Genomic DNA, 19,358 nt, shown 5'->3' on the forward strand with positions numbered 1-19,358 from the left:
TCAACATAAAAGCCTGTCCTGTCTTCCCCATACTACCGGCGGAAAGCTCAGCATCCTGTGAACCAGCAGGTAACCAGCACTACACACCAAGTAATAGCGTAATCTCCCAGAGGGTGGAGGAAAACCTGTTACATATGCTAGACAAAAGTCCCTTGCCTTAATCGTCCAAGGTGGGGTGCTATCTTTCAAGGCATATCCCCAGTAGAAATACTCATCTGTAGCACCTGGCACGTTACAGTGTGTTTCAAGTACCTCTTCGCCATTCAGAAGTGGAAGGGACCTGACACTGACACAGTGTGGTTCAGACACCTCTCAGATTTGGCATAAATGTCCCGGACAAGGTAAAACGATGGCCTTGATACAGTGTGGGCCAGACACCTCCCATGCAGCTGTGGGTGGGGTTTGCATCGTGAGCGGGTACCATCTGGAGGTACCCCACTAGCAAATAGCTGGGGATACAATGGCCCACATTCACTTCTCCTTCAGCATGTATTCCAGCCATATTAACTGCCCCTGTTGCTAAATCTCAGCAGCGCCTCCAAATGTAGCACTTGTTCCCCCCTGCCACGGGAGATCTGGCCACTACATGGGTATTTCCTTGGTACTGTAGCTCACCTGTTGGTTACAGGAGATCTGAGTTGCTCCGCGGATGTTGTATTGGAGCAGCAACAGGGCAGGTTTTCTCCTTCTCATGGTGCAGCCCATGAGGATCCGGCTGACAGCAGGATGATCCGCAAAGGCAATTCTCCTTCACAATGACCACACATTATAGCTGGTACAATGGCAGGCTTATTGTGCAGACCGCATGGCATCATCTCCATTCCTTAGAGCAGACCCAAGGGCTTGAGGCCCTAAGAGACCCTCCTTAGCTCCTTTACCCTCTTGTAGGAGTGTCAGCTTTTATACCCGGGGGGGAAGGGCTTGTAACCCCGCCTCATAACAGGGCAGGTCTAGGTACTGACTGGCATCACACCATATACATGTGATCCAATCAGTACCCTCCTCAGGTATGACACTCCAACTGCCAGTTTAGGCCTGCCCTTGGATAAGGCAACATAGCACCCCTGCAACTGCAGGCTAGGCCCTGCGCAGGAGTTTAACCCCAACACTGCCTGTTCCTATCAGGACTTATAGTGTTGCTACATAAGAAACCAAAACATACTGAGATCATTTGTGATGTATATGTAATAACATCAGTTATGTCATTAGTGATGTCATTTTTGATGCCATGTGACGTCATCTATTATGAAAGTACCTGCTGTTGCACTGGAATTTCAAGAAACTAGAAAATAATGAGATCATTTGTGATTCATTAGGTATGTCATTGCTGATTGCAATTGTGTCTTCATACAGTATGTGATGTCATCAGTGATGTCATTTCTGATGTCATGTGTGACGTCATGTAGGATGTCATCACCAAAACATGGGGGGGCGGTTTAAGGTTGTGTCACCTTAGCTTAAAAATGTCCAGACATTTGAAGGGTTTTCTTACAAACCTTAACAACCTGGTTTTCAATTTAATATAGACGTATGTATATCGTTCTGTGTATGGTTAGTCTGTGTATAAATGTATATATGTATGGTAATAAAAGAGCTTGTGTGTCTGTCTGCCAAAGTCATAGCTCCAAGACCATGAAAACTATATACTGTATATACAGTATAGTACAATCCTGACGAATTTGGTTAAAATCTGTGACGTTTTTAAACATTTAGTCCACCACCTTGATTCAAAATGGTGTTTAATTGTATCCAAACATAGACAAAAACCTGCTCATTGATCTCAGGAAACATCGTACAAAATATGGTTACGATATCATAAGAGGTGTCCAAATGGATAACGAACAGACAAGCAGGAAAACAACTTTCCAAAATATAGAGTAGATTATTCTGTGCAAGTGCAGGTTTGTCACGGAGACAAATATGATGATTAATTTTACCAGTATCTAAAACCTATAGCTGTATTGATACTATCAAAAGAGCCACAAAAGTGCATTGAAGATGTGTCGCGACTGTTGTGGCTGGCGGTTTTACTACCCACCACCAGTACACACTCAAGTGTACCGTTCCTGCTTATTTCCGATCGTTTCTATGCTATCAAAAACGGACAGGCATCCTAAGGACACCTATTGAAGGCCCCGGTTCCTGCACATGTGTGCTACACTCTGCACCACGCTACCACACGTGGAGGACAGGAGAGTGAACAGAGACAGCCCCAGCGCGCGGGTCTGATCTCTCAGAACTGAGATTACCCTTCATACTTCCTATGTGATGCCCTACTCCTGTGATAGACACCAGAATCGGGGATTATTAAAGAAATTTTATATGTAAGTTACTAATTTTATTATTTGTTGCTAATACAATATCTATCTCTCATCTTGGTGCGCTTTTGTGTTTTTTCTTGTTTTGCTGATATTGGTATCACCATCGGGGTTCCGGTGGAGACCACATTTGGAGGTGGGGGAGACACCTCATAAACACAGAAGCAGCAAGAGAACTGAGAGGGACCAACACTCCAAGTTTAAAGAGCCAGAGCGCGGACTGAACTTTTCATTACAAGTTAAAATACAAGCTTAAAAAGGTAACAATGAGGAATTTTCTTCAAACAAGACTTGTAATACTAAAATTAAATCATTTAAAAATGTACACTCCAACTCTTACCTCACATTGAATCCTTTGTGGTAGCACTAGTACAGAAGGGCGTTGCAGGATTGGTATTTCTGTATCTTCTCTACTTTCCCAGATTGCATCTTCAATTGAAGTATTTAGTGAGGTACTTATATTTATATCCTGGTGACCTAAGATTAAATTACAGACATTATAAAGATCATGACAGCATGCAGATACATAATTGTACTTATAATTTCAGATACCTTTTCTGGAACTGAAAACATTATAGCCAAGTAACCCCAAGCATAAAACATTAGATAACTTCTTATAGAATACAGTAACTTTATTTTAAAAGAGATTTCTACTCATTTTGCAAAAAATACATTTGTGTCCTCATTTTCCATATGAAAGAGCGAATCCAATCATCATACTGTTATGCCAATTTAAAAAAAAGTTCAGTCTCGTCGCTCCAGATATTTCAATCCAATCTGAATCAGAATAATATACACATTTTAATAAAGAATGCAGTTCACAAAAATGCATTGTACTGAAAATACAGTACAGTATGTGAAACAGGCTTAAATAAAAACAACTGGTATTTCTTTTCTTTTTTTAAATAAATCCATCTTACTTAGCATTTGAGGGGGAAGAGGGAAACTGCAGTTACGTGAAAAAAAAATATTTAATAGACACTTGAAATAAATCCTTAAAGATACTAATTGTCATTTTGTGTCAGTATATGTGAAAAAAATCAGAAAGGTGTATACTGTAAACAATTGAGAGATGAGGATTAAGCTGGGTGTGCTGAAACTCTAGGAGCCTGCTGATCAGCTGTTTGCTGTATGTCCGTCAGCGTTGAGTCTAAGTCCGCCAGTTTTGTCAGCGTATTTATTATGGTATTCAGAAAGATTGTGAAAACCTGCGATAGCAAAACGACTAAACTGGTGAGGAGCCAGCGATAGGATGTTTGCCTCTCTCAAAAGGCTTCATTTGTCTACCTGCAGCGATGTACTGTGCATATTTCGCCAGTGATCGCAGGGTTTTAATAACAATTTTAATACAAGTGTACGTGAGCAGGGGGTCTCCGGAACAGACCCCCTGCTTCCTGAGATACTGGCCAGGCCCCGATATGGGGTGCTAGTATCTCCAATGCTTTTAAATGTCCCGGTCACATGACATTTTAGCTCAGGAAGACGTTGAGGCAACTTCCATTGCTGGATTTACCATGGGGTACTTTTGGAATATAACTTAAGAAGATAGAAGCTTAAAGAAAAGAAGAAAATAATGACAGAAGAAGATAGAAGGTGAAAGAAAGAAGATTTTTGCACCTGATGCTAATCTTCAAGGAGGATGGAGTCGGATTGCAGTGGATGGCATCGCGGGTTGAGAGCTTCCGGATACGCCGGGATTCGGAGGGTGAAGACTTCTAAAGTTATGATAAATATTGAATGTGTGTAATTGTCTTTTTTCAGATTTTTTTATTGTATTTATTTAGTTTTATGTTTTTCATTGCCCATTGACTGCCAATGTATTAATCTGTGCCCCTTTAAGGTACAGATAAATACAGTAACAGGCAATGCATTTTTTGGCAAATGCCTGCACATTGCTGAATCTGCTGAATCTGCTATCATGCACACGGTAAAACCAAACAACGCACGAGGACACCAACGGTACAGTAACTAACGCGTAAGTATATTTATATAACTATATAATACAGTATATCTGTTATTGTTTATATTGCTGCATATTAATAGAACTATATAGTATAGATTTATCTAATTTTATAGTTATTTAGGTATATTTATATAACTACAGTATATAATACAGTATATCTATTATTGTTTATATTGCTGCAAATTAATAGAACTATATAGTATAGATCTATCTAATTTTATAGTTATTTCGGTATATTTATGTATATTTATATAATACAGTATATCTATTATTGCTTATATTGCTGCATATTAATAGAACTATATATTGTGTAGATCTATCTAATTTTATACTATTTTGACTGTAAATGATGTGTAGTACTTGTGGCCTACTGCACTTTAACTTACCGGATTGTTGTTTTTCTGTACACTGTAGGGAGACAACTCTTCTGGTCGACAAAATAAGTGAAGAGAATGATGAGAAGAGTACCTTAAGGGTCAAATACACTCTGCAGCAAAATCATAATCTCACTGTATCCGAGACCAGCATAAAGAAGATGAGACGCAGAATTTGATGGAGATATGGACGTGTGAGGTTAGTACTGGACAGTACAGGAGGTTAAAGTGTTGTTTAAGAAACTGTACTGTACCTATAAAATTATTCCTTGTCATTACAGAGCGTACCCTATGATAAGGGACGTTAACAAGATCAAGAGAGTGGTCCAAGCCCAGGCATGGATCGATAGTGGAGAAACTTTCCAGGATTGCATCTTCACTGACGAGTCTACTGTATCGCTGGAGAGATTTGCCACCTTTGCATTCCACAAAAAAGGTTGCATATCTATGAAGCCGCGTCCGAAACACCCAGTGAAAATGCATGTGTGGGGTGCCATCTCTAGGCGTGGACCAGGATGCATCGTCATCTTTGAAGGTACAGTAAAATATGCCACACGCTTTTGTCTTATGCACTGTACTGTACTAGTGTGCAGTTTTTTGAGCACTTTTCTTTTCTTGTTACAGGAATCATGAATAAAGCTTTTTTCCAAGAGCGAATTGTGCCTGAGATTGTGGAATACATCACACGTGAGTTCCCAGATGGTCACCATTTCTACCAGGACAACGATCCGAAGCACACCGCGTCAACAGCGCATATTCTTGAGCGCGGTATCAACTGGGTGAAGACGCCAGCGGAGTAAGTGCGGTAACCGTGTCTCATTTTTTTCCACTGGTTTTACTGTGTACTGTATCTCTTTAACTAATTGTCCTTTTTTCCTCCTCCAATGACAGATCACCAGACTTCCATCCTATCGAAATGGTCTGGCATCAGCTGAAGGACCATATCCGAAAAGTCGTAAAACCCTCCAAAAAGGATGAGTTGGCGCAAGGCATAATGAGTTTTTTGAACAATGTGCTCACCGTGGAACGATGCAATAAATATATTGACCATATTGCGACTGTGTTGCCCATTGTGATCGCGTGTAATGAGCAAGCATCAGGAAGGTAGTATGGTATAGTACTGTACTGTAGTATGGTAAGTACAGGCACACTAAGTACAGTACTGTATGATACAGGTAAGTATGGCACAGATTTTTTCTTTCCTGAGAGAACAGCACTAGCCATCTGGTTACAAAGTATTTAACAGTAGTCACAGTATACAGTAGTTCCAGTATAGACTAGTTTGACAGTACTAACTGCATACTCTAGTCCAATATGGCGTAGCTATACAGTACACAATGCCATAATATGTACCTAACTGCTCAATTTTTTTATTTCCTGAGAGAGCAGCACTAGCCACCTGGTTACAAAGGATTTAACAGTAGTCACAGTATACAGTAGTTCCAGTATAGACTAGTTAGACAGTACTATACAGTACACGATGCCATAATACAGTATGCTCATAACTGCACTCATTTTTTCTTTTCTTGTCTTTCAGGAAAAAAAGGATGTACTGGGGGAGAGGGGGGGTATCATGTGTAAAGTTTGTGAACTGTGTTGACAGTTAAGTCTATCTAAATTGCAGTCATGATTTACACAAAACCTCCCCCTCTCAATGAACTACTGTACTGTACACAGAATGAGGAAGAAGATAAAGACGGAAAAATTTATATTATTATTATTATTATTATTATTATATATATTATATATATGAATAAAGACTGCAGTTTGTATTATTCATGATTATTTGTATATTTGTATTTTTTGTTCCTGATAAAATAAAATAAATATTTCTTTACATTCATGATAATCATAATCATTGACCCCCCCCCCTACACCAAAGAAAAAGAAAGAATGACAAAAAGTGGTAACTTACTGCACCAAAAACATGAATCAGATTATGTTTTTTTTAACTCTCAATTTCACAGTGCTGTGCAAATCAGATTTACATATCAAATTCGAGAAGGGATTATCACAAGCGTTACTGTAAACAAAGCCTCAAAGGGTTGGGGGGGGCGGATGGGTGAGTCATGCACAGTAATCATCAGCTAGCTCCCTTCCCAAAGAGGATTACAGATAGGTGACTCAAAGCCAACAATATGAAAATTAATTAATGGTTTTGAGGATTACACGCAGGCGCAGAGAGGTGATGCTCGGCTAGGGACGATTAAAAGCACAATGACAAGCTTTAGAAACGGAATGGTTCTGCAGAGGTGTTGATAAGAGGTTCAAATCCTTGAGCGAGCCTTGTGTGTGTGCGTGGGGGAGGGGGGTACAGGGTACAGCTGCATGAAGGATTAGCTGTACTGCAGTTCAAAGACATGACATATTTTCAACAGACAGGTCATCATATAATTTGATCCCCACACCCCCAAATACATAAAAAGCACTCAAATCAACCATGTGCAGTAAAACACACAGTGTCGCAGTCAAAAGCTACAGCACAGATTGAATATCGTAATATCAAGATGGTTTAGGCAGGCTTGTGGAGAAAATAAAAATAAAATATTTTTTTTTGGTCACTCACTCTTGAACTTCGCAAGCAAGCAGTGGCGAAGTTATAGACGCATGCTCAGTAATCATCAGCTATGTAGCTCCCATCCCAAAGAGGATTACACGCAGGCGCAGAAAGGTGATGCTCGGCTAGGGACGATTAAAAGCACAATGACAAACTTTAGAAACGGAATGGTTCTGGAGAGGTGTCGAAAGAAGGTTCAAATCCTTGTGCGAGCATTGTGTGTGTGCGTGGGGGAGGGGGGTACAGGGTACAGCTGCATGAAGGATTAGCTGTACTGCAGTTCAAAGACATGACATATTTTCAACAGACAGGTTATCATAATAATTTGATCCCCACACCCCCAAATACATAAAAAGCACACAAATCAACCATGTGCAGTCAAACGCACAGTGTCGCAGTTAAAAGCTACAGCACAGATTGAATATCGTAATATCAAGATGGTTTAGGCAGGCTTGTTAAAGGACCCGTAGGTCCGAAACGCGTAGGAGATTTTTGTCTTTGTCCCCCAAGGGGTATACCTGTCTCCTTGCATGCACAAATAAAGAACAGCGTTTTTACTCCACACCTGGCTCCCTGGCTGTGCGCCATTCGTCTTTTCTTCAGGCTTGTGGAGAAAATTAAAAAAAAATGACGAGAAAATGTTTTTTTTTTTTTTGGGTCACTCACTCTTGAACTTTGCAAGCAAGCAGTGGCGAAGTCATAGACGCATGCACAGTTATCATCAGCTATCAAGCAGGAAATTGATTGAAACCAGAAAGACACACATTCAAAGGAATGGTGTGGGAGAGGTGTACTGTAATGTAGATAAGATAAGAAGTTGAAATACTGCAGTGTAGTAAATTAGCCTGTGTGTGTGCGGGGGCGAGTGAGGGGAGAGCGCTGAATATGCCTAAATGTGATACTGTTACAGTACACGCCTATGCGTTTCAACAATTTTCAAATGAGACATACAGCACTGCACATGCATGTATAAATATGCAAATTTACAATAACTGCGCACGCACACACAAACTGTGTACTGATGTACTGTAGGTTGAACTGCTAAAGTATTAGACTTTGAAGACAACAGCTCACGAACCCTCCCCCCTGTGTTTTTAGACGGTATTGCAGTATTGCAGACAGCGCTAATAAAATGCTAATACTACGAGCGCTAAAATACCGCAATATATTCCGGAAAAAAAAACATACTGCATCTGCCCACAGTTATCAGAGTTGCGCCGCTACGGCCGCAGTAGGCTAAAGGTGGCCGCATCTGTAGGGGTACAGGAGGTGGGTAATAAGGTTGTTGTATTTTTGAGTTTATTATGGGTAGCAAGGATGGGTGAAGTTGGTATTTGGCCCTTGGTGGGTGTTTATACCCACCGGGTGTGTAGCGGGAGAGGTTAACCCCTTCATTACCTTAGCGGTATTAACCATTAAGGTAATGAAGGGGTTAACTCCACCCACAATTCCCTGCAAGGCCTAAACACCCACCAAGGGTCAAATATCATCTTCACCCACCCCTGCTTCCCACAATAAACATGGCACCGGTAGTTAACCCCTTTATTGCCTTAGCGGTTAGCCGCTAAGGTAATGAAGTTGCCTGTAAATGCTTTTTTCATGAATATTAAGTCTCTTCCACATCGGACAATTTGACCTTGAATGTTTACCTGCATGCGATGGTGTTTCCAATTGGATTTTTTTTCTTGTCGGGGGCCTCCAGTGCTGGTATTAATGTGTATCAGCTCCGGAGACCCTGTCATCAATCCGATGCATGAAAAATTCATTTTGTTCTGTCTCTCTCTTGCTGCCAACTCTGAAGCTTCTCACAAGCTTCAAGCCAACTTTTTCTGGCAAGAGGAATTTGGGAGAAACTCGCCTTTCTCGAGCCTTGATAACCTTATCGGGAATACTAGAATTGCACGAGTTTCAAAAAAGTGGCTTATTGCGGCTCACTTGGCAATGTGTTTTGGCCGACAGAAAAAAATGGCAATTCAGACCCCTTATCGAGGCTTTCTAAATCTCTGTAGGCATTTTTGTCCGATAACAGCATAGGTCCCTAATTGTTCTTCCTTGTATGGGAGAAGGAGTGGCTCAGTGAGTAAAGACACTGAATGACACTGAGTTGAAGCAGAAACCTGGTTCAATTCCTGGTGACGGCTCCTTTTGACCTTGGGCAAGTTACTTTATCTCCCTGTGCCTCAGCACCAAAAACATAGATTGTATGCTCCACAGGGCAGGGACCTGTGCCTGCAAAATGTCTCTGTAAAGCGCTATGTAAAACTAGCAGCACTATGCATGCTATTATAATTATATATATATATATATACACACACAGATGCAGCGACCGTTATTCTAACAAATCACGGAGCCGTTTTCGTGTGCGCTGCTGTACTCCACGCTGTACTCTACGCTGTACTCCACGCGGCATTAACGCGGCCATTCGTGTTTATTGCGGTTGCTTTGTTTGAATTTTATGGATTGTGTGTGCAATAAAATGAATGAATTGTAATGTGTACAGTACTGTGCTACTGTGCTACAGTGCTACAGTGCTACAGTGCTACTGTGCAACTGTGCTAATTTCAGGTGTTTAAAAGCCAGAACACTAAAAGGTCTTTTTCTGCACTGGCGTCTAAAGGCGGTACGGTTGGAAGAAATTGCGCACCATCACATAGGTATTCCGAGGTACACACCGCGTGAGGTGTTTGAATATCTGCCGCTGCATCTGTATATACGGGTGTGTACATGGGGAAGTAGCAAGGTGAAATACACATATACTGTACAGGATGCTAAAAGTTTTGCTGCGAGAATATTAAAGTTTAATAAGAAAAATTTGGGGGCTGGAGAGAGTTCAAGTGAAATTAATGTTTTACTGTTAGAAAAATGAAGTCAACAAATGTTAAATTATGTGTTTTTTTATGTGTTCTACAGTTATTAATGTATACATGTTGACCCAGATAAGACAATTCAAACAGATATTTATAAAAAACCTCACTCCAGAAACTCTTTCTTGCATGCTAGGAGTTGCCATCCTAAATCCCTTCTCCGTGGGATCCCAAAGGCACAGTTTTTGCGATATAGGAGAATATGTTCTAATAATGATTATTTTCTTCAACATTCTAAAGAATTGACTTCTAGATTTTCAGCTAGGGGGCTATTCTCAGGATGATATCCAAGAAGCATTCCTTAATGCTCGTTCTGTGGACAGGACTGACCTCGTTAAATATAAAAAAACGAAAAACGAACATTTTCAAGGACAGTCCCCTGTTCATTACTAGATACAACAACCAGGCGTATCATATTCGCAAAATTGTATCCAAACATTGGGACATACTAAAATTAGACTCAGATCTAAATCAAGTCACCAAACATGGTCCAAGATTTGCTTTTAAGAAAGCGGATACTTTAGCTTCCTCACTGTCTAGGAGTCTTTTTCAATCTCATTATCAATAACCTCCATCTAGTATACCAAAAGGGTTCTACAAGTGTGATTTTTGCAGATGTTGTCGATTCGCAAAATCAACTAAGAATACAGTATACATACCATCTATCCCAAGAAAATATATAAAATCAGATCCTTCATTAATTGCAACACCAGCTTTGTTATATATGTCATTACCTGTGGCTGCAATAGAAAATATGGTGGAAGAACAATTAGATCTCTTAACATTAGAATTTCAGAGCATGTCAGACTTATCATCAAAAAAGACACCACACATCCAGTCTCTAGACACTTTACGGAGTGTCCACAAGGAAGTATTGACAACTTTTGTTTCTTTGGTTTAGAGCACATACCTGTCAAAATCAGAGGTGGTGACAGACTCAATTCCCTTAATAAACAAGAGATGTATTGGATTTTTACATTGGATACTCTCTGTCCTAAGGGACTAAATATAGAATGGGAATTGAAACATTTTTTGCATGATTGATATTTTCCATATTATTGAGATATTTTATTACATGTCTACTAACACATTATTTGTTATTTTTATCATTATATTAGATTTTTCTTCACCATCTTAACCCACAATTCGTTCTATATATATGTTTAATTATAAAGATTTATTTATGTACATTTTGCTCATCTCACCCGGATATGTATATGTATAGTTAACCATATAAGATTTAGCATTGGTTTGGTGGCTCAAGGCATTTTTTTATCACTTTTACTGTTCATAAGTCTGGTCTCATTAACATTTCTGATATATACATCAAATAGACTCAATTTTGTATATGTCTGAGACCTGTTTTAATTTTAATTTTATGTATTTCTTGTTATATGTACTGTTGCTATGTGTTTGTCTCCTGTGCTAGAGGAGTCACTCAGTGCTCGTTTTGCTTAACAGGTGCTGTGAGTTGGCCCACTATATCAGGACTCATTTGTCACTGGCGGATCACTCTTTGACAAAGTGCTTCGGCGTGAAACGCGTTAGAGGATCCGCCAGAGCTCCACTTCCATGCCGCAATAAAGTTTTTCAGTCACATCTCTCAGCCTCTGCACAAGTTCTTTGGCGGTGCATCGATCTTTTCTCCTGCGAGAGGAGCACCATAGCTACGGAAGACGCCATCGGTAGCACGCCGGGTTGCTGGGACAACAGCCGGAACAGACAACACCTGGTTCCCATCATCCATTGCGACGGAGGAATCGCTGTATGATCGTGGTGAGGAAGACCGGATGAGTTTGCAGAGCTTTTGGGGAGACCGCCGGGCCCTCTGGTTAATCGTGAGTTTCATGATCAATATTACTAGAGCTTTTGCATAAGCCAGTTACCCAATAACATTTGTCATCTCACGTTTTATATTTCTGGAGGTCAGCCTGTGACTCGGTCACTCCCTATTCATGACACACTATATGATGCTGTTCAGCTTCCTGATACACCTCTGAGCGCCGGATTTGTGAACGTCACAGATCACTAATCAACTATGCTATTTTTGGACCATTGAAGGTTACAAATGTGATATAGGTCAAACTACTGTAGATCTAGCCTTAGTGCTAGAAGAGGCTCCAAGGAGCTATGTGAAAGGGAAAACATCCCATTAAGATTGATTAAAAATGTAAACCCCCTGTGAGAGTAATATCATGCAACATTAAGGGAATCAACTCCCCTATCAAGTGAAATAAAATGCTGAAGCATTTAAACCGTTTTAAAGATGAAATCGTACAAATTCAGGAAACATGTAAGTATAGGAGTATAGAAGAAAGCTAAAAACTTCAGAGAGATTGGGTAGAAAAATGTGTGTTTTCCCCAGCAATGGGGGGTGGGAGGGGAGGGGGAGTGGAGTAGCTAATTTAATCAATAAATATTTGACATATGAAGTAATCTCTACATGGGTAGACACAAAGGGAAGGGTGATACAATGTATCATTAAGGGACACAATGAGGAATTCGAGTTAATAATGTATATGGTCCTAACGAATATGACCAAACATTCTTACTGAGTGGCTGACAAGGTGCTGACTGAAAAAAAATAGCATCTTAAAAGTAGGAGGAGACTTTAATTTAGTGATTGGATTAGAAAGATCAGGGATATTAAAACTAATCCAAAAAGGGCCAAATTTGTTCAAAGACAAATTAGAACTGGAAGACTGTTGAATAATTTGTAACCAAACTGAAAGGGAGTACACCTTCTTTTCACACCCCATAACACATCCTCTAGAATAAATTATATCTTTGCTAACCTTCACATTCTAGGGAAGGTCACAGTTACTGTACACAAATTGAAGATATATTATATCCGATCATGCTCCAATAAGGGTGGCGTTCAACCTGGTTCAGAGGGCACAACATGGATGCAATCTGGAGATTCCATCTTACTTGTGCAATAACGAAGAGTTTAAGGCCTTTCTCCTAAACAACTGTTTTTATTTTAAGGATATCAACGCAACACACTTTCATAAGGAAAGGTTATATTGGGAAACCGGTAAGGCAGTTTTGAGAGGCAAATATAATAGCATATATAAATAAGAGAAGGAAGGAAACTAACCTGGAATTCTCCAAAGCTAGCAAAGCCCTAAACAAAATGTTCTACAAATTTAAATTAAATCCCCCACAGAGAATAGAGAGAGGTACAGTACAGGAGAACTGACATATGCGAGGAATCTTAACTTCTATAAGTTTGGAGACAAAGCCGGACGGCTGTTGGGGAACTTGGCCGGGAAACGTATAAATTCCAATCATATTCTAAAAATCAGGAAGTTCGAGGATATTTCAACTAATCCTAAGGAAATAAATATGATATTCCAAACATTTTACCAAAACGTATACAGTAAATGCAATATAGATGCAAAGTGCAATATCTTTTTCTATAGAAAGTCAAGCTCCCAAAGCTAACTAGAGAAGAGCAACAGCTTTTAAATGTTCCAATAACTAATCTCTCAGGCAGGTGCCAGCTTGCTAAATATGATTAGTTTTTACAGATGAATCTATCCCTTACAGATGCTAATAATATTACTGAAACACTTTGAGGTTAAACTACCGTATAGGGCAATTAGTAAATGTATTTTGAAAAAAAAGGTAGAAACAGAATTGCCATAAAAATATTACACCTCATAAAAGAAATGGGAGGAATTAACCTACCGGACATTTGAAAGTACAATATAGCCAGTGTAGCAAGATATGTAGGGGATGGGATCATGGGAAATACCAAACATTCATATTTTGAATTAGAGTAACAGGTGGTGACCCCTAGGAGTGAGTCTTCGGGAGGTATTGCATGGGTGGGGGGGAAGGGTGGAAATACACATACAACCCAACGAAAATCCATTAATAAAAGATCAATTGGCTAACTGGAAAGTTTTGAGGAAGCAGTTTGGATCATCTTCTACATGTTCAAAGTTCCTACCTAAAACAAGGAAATGTAAAGTTGCCCCTAAGACTGATGAGGCTTCCTTCCTCACATGGAGAAGTAAGGATATAAGAAATCTGGGCCAGCTGATAGAAGGGAATAACGGAAGATTTTCCAGATTTCATGAACTGATAGAAAAGAAGGGGCTAACTCAAGTGCATCACTTCTCTTACATACAGCTAATGCACTACTGCAAGAGCATGGATAATCATGGGAAAAATTATTAGATGATTTGTTTGAAAGATCTAATAATCCTAAGTACTATCTCAGACATACTGTATATCTCAGTCAGATACAATGACTACGAAATGGAATTGAAAAGGGTGTTATCTGCAGTAGATGGATTAGGGATTTCCCAGAAATACAAGGAATTGACTCGTTATTAGATGGAATGACCTGAATAAGGAAAATCATAGTTTCATAAGATCCTGTATACAGCTTGCTATGCCTTCGATATTAACTACAAAGGACTAGAGAACGCTAATAACAAGTTTCCAAAGTGTTCCCACTATTTGTGGGACTGTTCAGATATTTCTGAAAATTGGAATCTAATTATGCAATATATTAAAAAAAAAAAAAAAAAAAAACTGGGACAATAACAGTAAAATAACTTTTGTCCCTATAATTCAGTCATATGGAAAGCTTGAAGGAGGCTAATTTGGACAAAAACATCCCAAGGTTAGCAGAGATTGTCCTGTTTGCAGCAAGAAAATCGGTGATGGTAAAGTGAATTGAAGCCAAATCTGCCACGCTATGCACCGTAAAAGACTTTTTGGTCACATTAATGCTACAGTATTAGATACATTGGATCAGAGGCAAATAAAGAATTTAAAATGGAGAAATTCTTTAAAAAAATTGGAACAGTTTATTGATACAATATCAAAACAAGATAGACATTTGAGCACACATAGACAGACATTTGAGCACACATCTTGGGGCCTCCTCAGACAAATATCAGAATGCCATAGATAACTATTCCCTCAAAGCAATTGAGGGCGATACCTAATTGAACAGTCGGGCTATTGGTGAGAAGGTGATTCAAGGGAAACCACGGTTTGATGGCCATACTTGTATTTTTTTTTTTTTAAAGGCGTTTACCTGGTCTGTACTGTTTTGTTGTAATACCGCTGGGAGAAGGGATTGGGGAGGAAAGGCATATAGGAAGTTCAGGTACATCCATTGAAACACCACTAATGCATCCCTTTTTAATGTCCCCTTTGTCTATATGCGTGATAGAAATCTTGGGATTTGTGCAGAGGGCAGAGTGAGAAGCAGATATAAGTCTATCTCCCCGAATGTCTGCTCTACTACTGTATGTTATTTTATTTATTTATTTATAAAATGTTTTACCAGGAAGTAATACATTTAGAGTTACCACTCGTTTTCAAGTATGTCCTGGGCACAGAGTTATTATAACCAATACATGGTTACAAATACAATTACATTAAGTGAGCAGAGTTATACATTATATACAAGACATTGCATGCACAGTAAGAGATAATATATGTTATATGTGTATGTAACAATTACACACCAGATTAAAATGAGAGACAGCTTTAGTTTTGAAAGAACTTAGACTGGTGGCGGCTTTGAGAGTCTCCGGTAGATTGTTCCAGTTGTGCGGTGCACGGTAGGAGAAGGAGAAGCGGACGGATACTTTGTTGAGCCCTGGGACCATGAACAGTCTTTTGGAGTCAGATCTCAGATGATAAGTGCTGCATGTGGTAGGGTTGAGGAGCTTGTTCCGATAGATGGGTAACTTGCCCAGAAATTATTTGAAGGCAAGACAGGAAAGATGAACTTTGCGCCTACACTCCAGTGATGGACAATCTAGTTCTTGGAGCATTTTGGAGTGATGTGTGTTGTAGTTGCATTGGAGGACAAAACAGCATATTGCATTGTAGAGGGTATCAAGTTTGCTAAGGTGGGTTAAGGGTGCCATGCCATATACTATGTCCCTGTAGTCTATAATTGGCATGAAAGAAAAACGTTGTATGGTGCTCAGAATAAAACAGCAATACTAAATGTTGATAAAGTCTTGTAGAATGGAATTAACCCAATAAAGGCATATATTAGATGATTCCAAAAGATGCGTACTGGCACACTATAATCCCACAAGGCAAGGCAGTAAGGATATAATTATAGTAAAGCACCCTCAGGTGACCAGTGGATGAGCATCTATTAAATGGAAAACAGTAATGATAAAGTCCAGAACAAATGTGGGTAAATTGGAAAGGACTCACATGGGAATGAATATCCACGATGAACAGCAAGACCAGATGTATCCAGGATCCCACGGGTTAACTGTGCCTCCGCCTGTGGAGGAATATGTAGAGCAGGAGAGAAAACGGAGCACTAAATCCAAACCTGGCAATGCCAGAAAAAAGTTCAAGGATGCGTTCCCATGAATAAAAGCTTATTTTAATGGATCAGAAACCAAAAAACCACACCAACGCGTTTCAGACTATCGCTAGTCCTTTATCAAGGTGAATTCACCTAGTGCACCTAGTTTGGCATAGGTTTTGGATGTCAGGGTATCAATGTGCAATGAAGCTCCCTTACAACCTGTAAGAAGATCATTAATAAACACTGAGAAGAGATGGGGCCCCAGAAAGAGTCTTGTGGGATCCCACAGGTGATATCCAAGAGGTTGGAGTTAGAGCCTGAGATAGATACATGTTGGGTAGACACCTACTGATAGGTAGGAATGAAACCATTTTAAAGAATGCTTCCCTACAGAGCACTGGAGTTTGTTTAGCAAGATTACGTGATCAACAGTATCAAAAGCCTTTGCAAAATCTAGGAATATTGTGGAACTGGTACCTCTTGATTTGTTGGATAGGTGTTTATTTAATTGTATTCCTATGTTTTAGAATAACATAATTTTAATTTTGTTGCTGTTTTGGTGATAGATTAATTTTATTGATGTGTACTTTTGGCTTTTTAGTTATTGTATTGTTGGGGTATTTAGGTGCTTGTGTAATTCTTTTATTATTGTGTATTTTTGGCATTAATGATTTTTATTAGGTTGACTATTGACTACTATTGTGGCTTATCATGCCCATATTATATGGGCATGATATACCACTGTGCCAATCAATGGGTAGAGGGTGGGAATATTGGGTCTGGGATGGACCTGAAATCAACACTGTTCTGCTCCGGAGACCCCCTGCTCACGTACACTAGTATTACATTTTTTTATTAAAACCCTGCGATCGCTGGTGAGACATGTGCAGGGAGAGCCAGCTCTCTCTGTGCAGCTCTCTATGCAGCCTGGCCAGATCGCTGCAGATCGCACGGGTGAGAACATTTGAGAGAGGCTGAGATCACATCGCTGCTCAGCGTACGTTTTGGTCATTTTACTATCACATGGCTTCAGAGTCTTTCTGAATAACACAATAACAAAAAACTGACAAAACCTGCGGTGGAACATGTCAAGCGAGGCATTTTATCAAGGCTACTAGAATAGGCCCCTATATCTGTAGGTGGCAACCCTCCTGAATTAACAAATAGGATTGGTGAAAAAATAAGTATTTATTGATTAGAGTACTATACAACATGGTCATGCCATGTCAAATATTATATGTAACACACATTAACTTTTCAATATCAACACAAACAAACCTAGCATTAAATCTTGAATCAAGTAAAATGAGACATTCATTCAGTAATGGTAAATCCAAACTTGGAGAAGTGATACTGACTGGGTTTATAATTTACAAAATAGTATAACAATTAGAAGCACTTTGTCCTAGTGTTCTATGATGAGCAGTTCAATTCTTATTATTAGTCCTACCTGACTTACAGGCATTAAGTCAAGTAGCTGAAACTCTTCTCAATTCTTGAAATCATTAATGCTCATACTGTATCAATTAAAAACCTTTTTTTTTTAAATGAAAATAAATACATGAGTATTTTTGGACCAAAGGAAGAGACCAATGCATTTGAGCAGTTTTCATAAATATATTATTGCTACCTGAAATTAAAAAGATTTGTCATTTGCTAGCATTCATTTTTAATTTATTATTTTACAATTGAGGCTGTACATATCCTATACAGTCTGATATTTAGATGAGTACAGTAGTGTGCTTGAATATAATTATTAAATAGTAAGGACTAACAATCGCACTTACATTTCACAGTAATCCAGCATCTTCACCCACAGTCTTGAAACTAACATATTTTTATCATTTGTTTCTGTTGTCTGAATCCCCCACTTAAAAATGGTTTCTGATACAGTGACTTCTTGTTTGAGTATTCTATTGTATGTCTTTATTTATATAGCAACATTAATGTACAAAGCGCTTCACAGTAATATTACACATGGTAATCATATAAATAGCAAATAATATAAATAATAGGTCATGGGAATAAGTGCTTCAGACATAAAAGTAACATTAAGGAAGAGGAGTCCCTGCTCTGAGGGGCTTACAATCTAATTGGTAGGTCGGGAGAACGTACAGAGACAGTAGGAGGGAATTCTGGTAAGTGCGTCTGCAGGGGGCCAAGCTTTATGAATCATGTGTCCAGTATTATCCACGGTGTTATTCATGTGCTTCTTTAAGCAAGTGTGTCGAAAGGTGGGTATTAAAGGTGGATAGAGAGGGTGCTAGTCGGGTAATGAGGGGAAGGGCATTCCAGAGGTGTGTGGCAATCAGTGAGAAAGGTTTAAGTCGGGAGATGGCTTTAGATACAAAGGGGGTAGAAAGAAGACATCCACGAGAAGAACGCAAGAGTCGGGATGGTGCACAGCGAGAAATTAGGGCTGAGATGTAAGGAGGGTCAGAAGAGTGTAAAGCTTTAAAAGTGAGGAGAATTGAGTGTGAGATGTGGGATTTGATCAGAAGCCAGGAGAGGAGTTTCAGGAGGGGAGACACGGAGACAGATTTAGGAAAGAATAGAGTGATTCTGGCAGCAGTGTTTAGGATAGATTGTAGGGGAGACAGGTGAGCGGCAGGAAGGCTGAACAGCAGGATGTTACAATAATCAAGACAGGAGAGAATGAGTCTGAGTCGGAGTTTTAGCAGTTGAGCAACAGAGGAAAGGGTGTATCTTTGTGATATTGCAGAGGGAAAAGTGACAGGTTTTAGAAACGTTTTGAATGTGAGAGGAGAATGTGAGAGAGGAGTCGAGTGTGACCTCTAAGCAGCGTGCTTGGGCTACTGGGTGAATGATCGTACTTCCAACAGTAATGTCGAAGGAGGTAGTGGGACCAGGTTTGGGAGGAAGTATGAGGAGCGCTGTTTTTGCCATGTTAAGTTTAAGTCGGCGGAGGGCCATCCAGGATGATATAGCAGAGAGACATTCAGAAACTTTGGTTT

The 19,358-nt window shown here is 39.6% G+C and overlaps 1 protein-coding gene across 2 annotated transcripts in view; it reads right to left on the reverse strand.

Moving 5' to 3' along the window:
• The window catches only part of BANK1 (B cell scaffold protein with ankyrin repeats 1), a 562,852-nt gene that overhangs the window by 495,995 nt on the left and 47,499 nt on the right, over positions 1 to 19,358 (reverse strand). For both annotated transcript variants that reach the window (XM_075609123.1, XM_075609132.1), the window contains exon 3: positions 2,659 to 2,795. In XM_075609123.1, the coding sequence (XP_075465238.1) occupies positions 2,659 to 2,795 (137 nt within the window). The remainder of the gene's footprint in view (positions 1 to 2,658; positions 2,796 to 19,358) is intronic.

Source organism: Ascaphus truei, chromosome 1 (assembly GCF_040206685.1).
Source record: "Ascaphus truei isolate aAscTru1 chromosome 1, aAscTru1.hap1, whole genome shotgun sequence".
Lineage (NCBI taxonomy): Eukaryota > Metazoa > Chordata > Amphibia > Anura > Ascaphidae > Ascaphus > Ascaphus truei.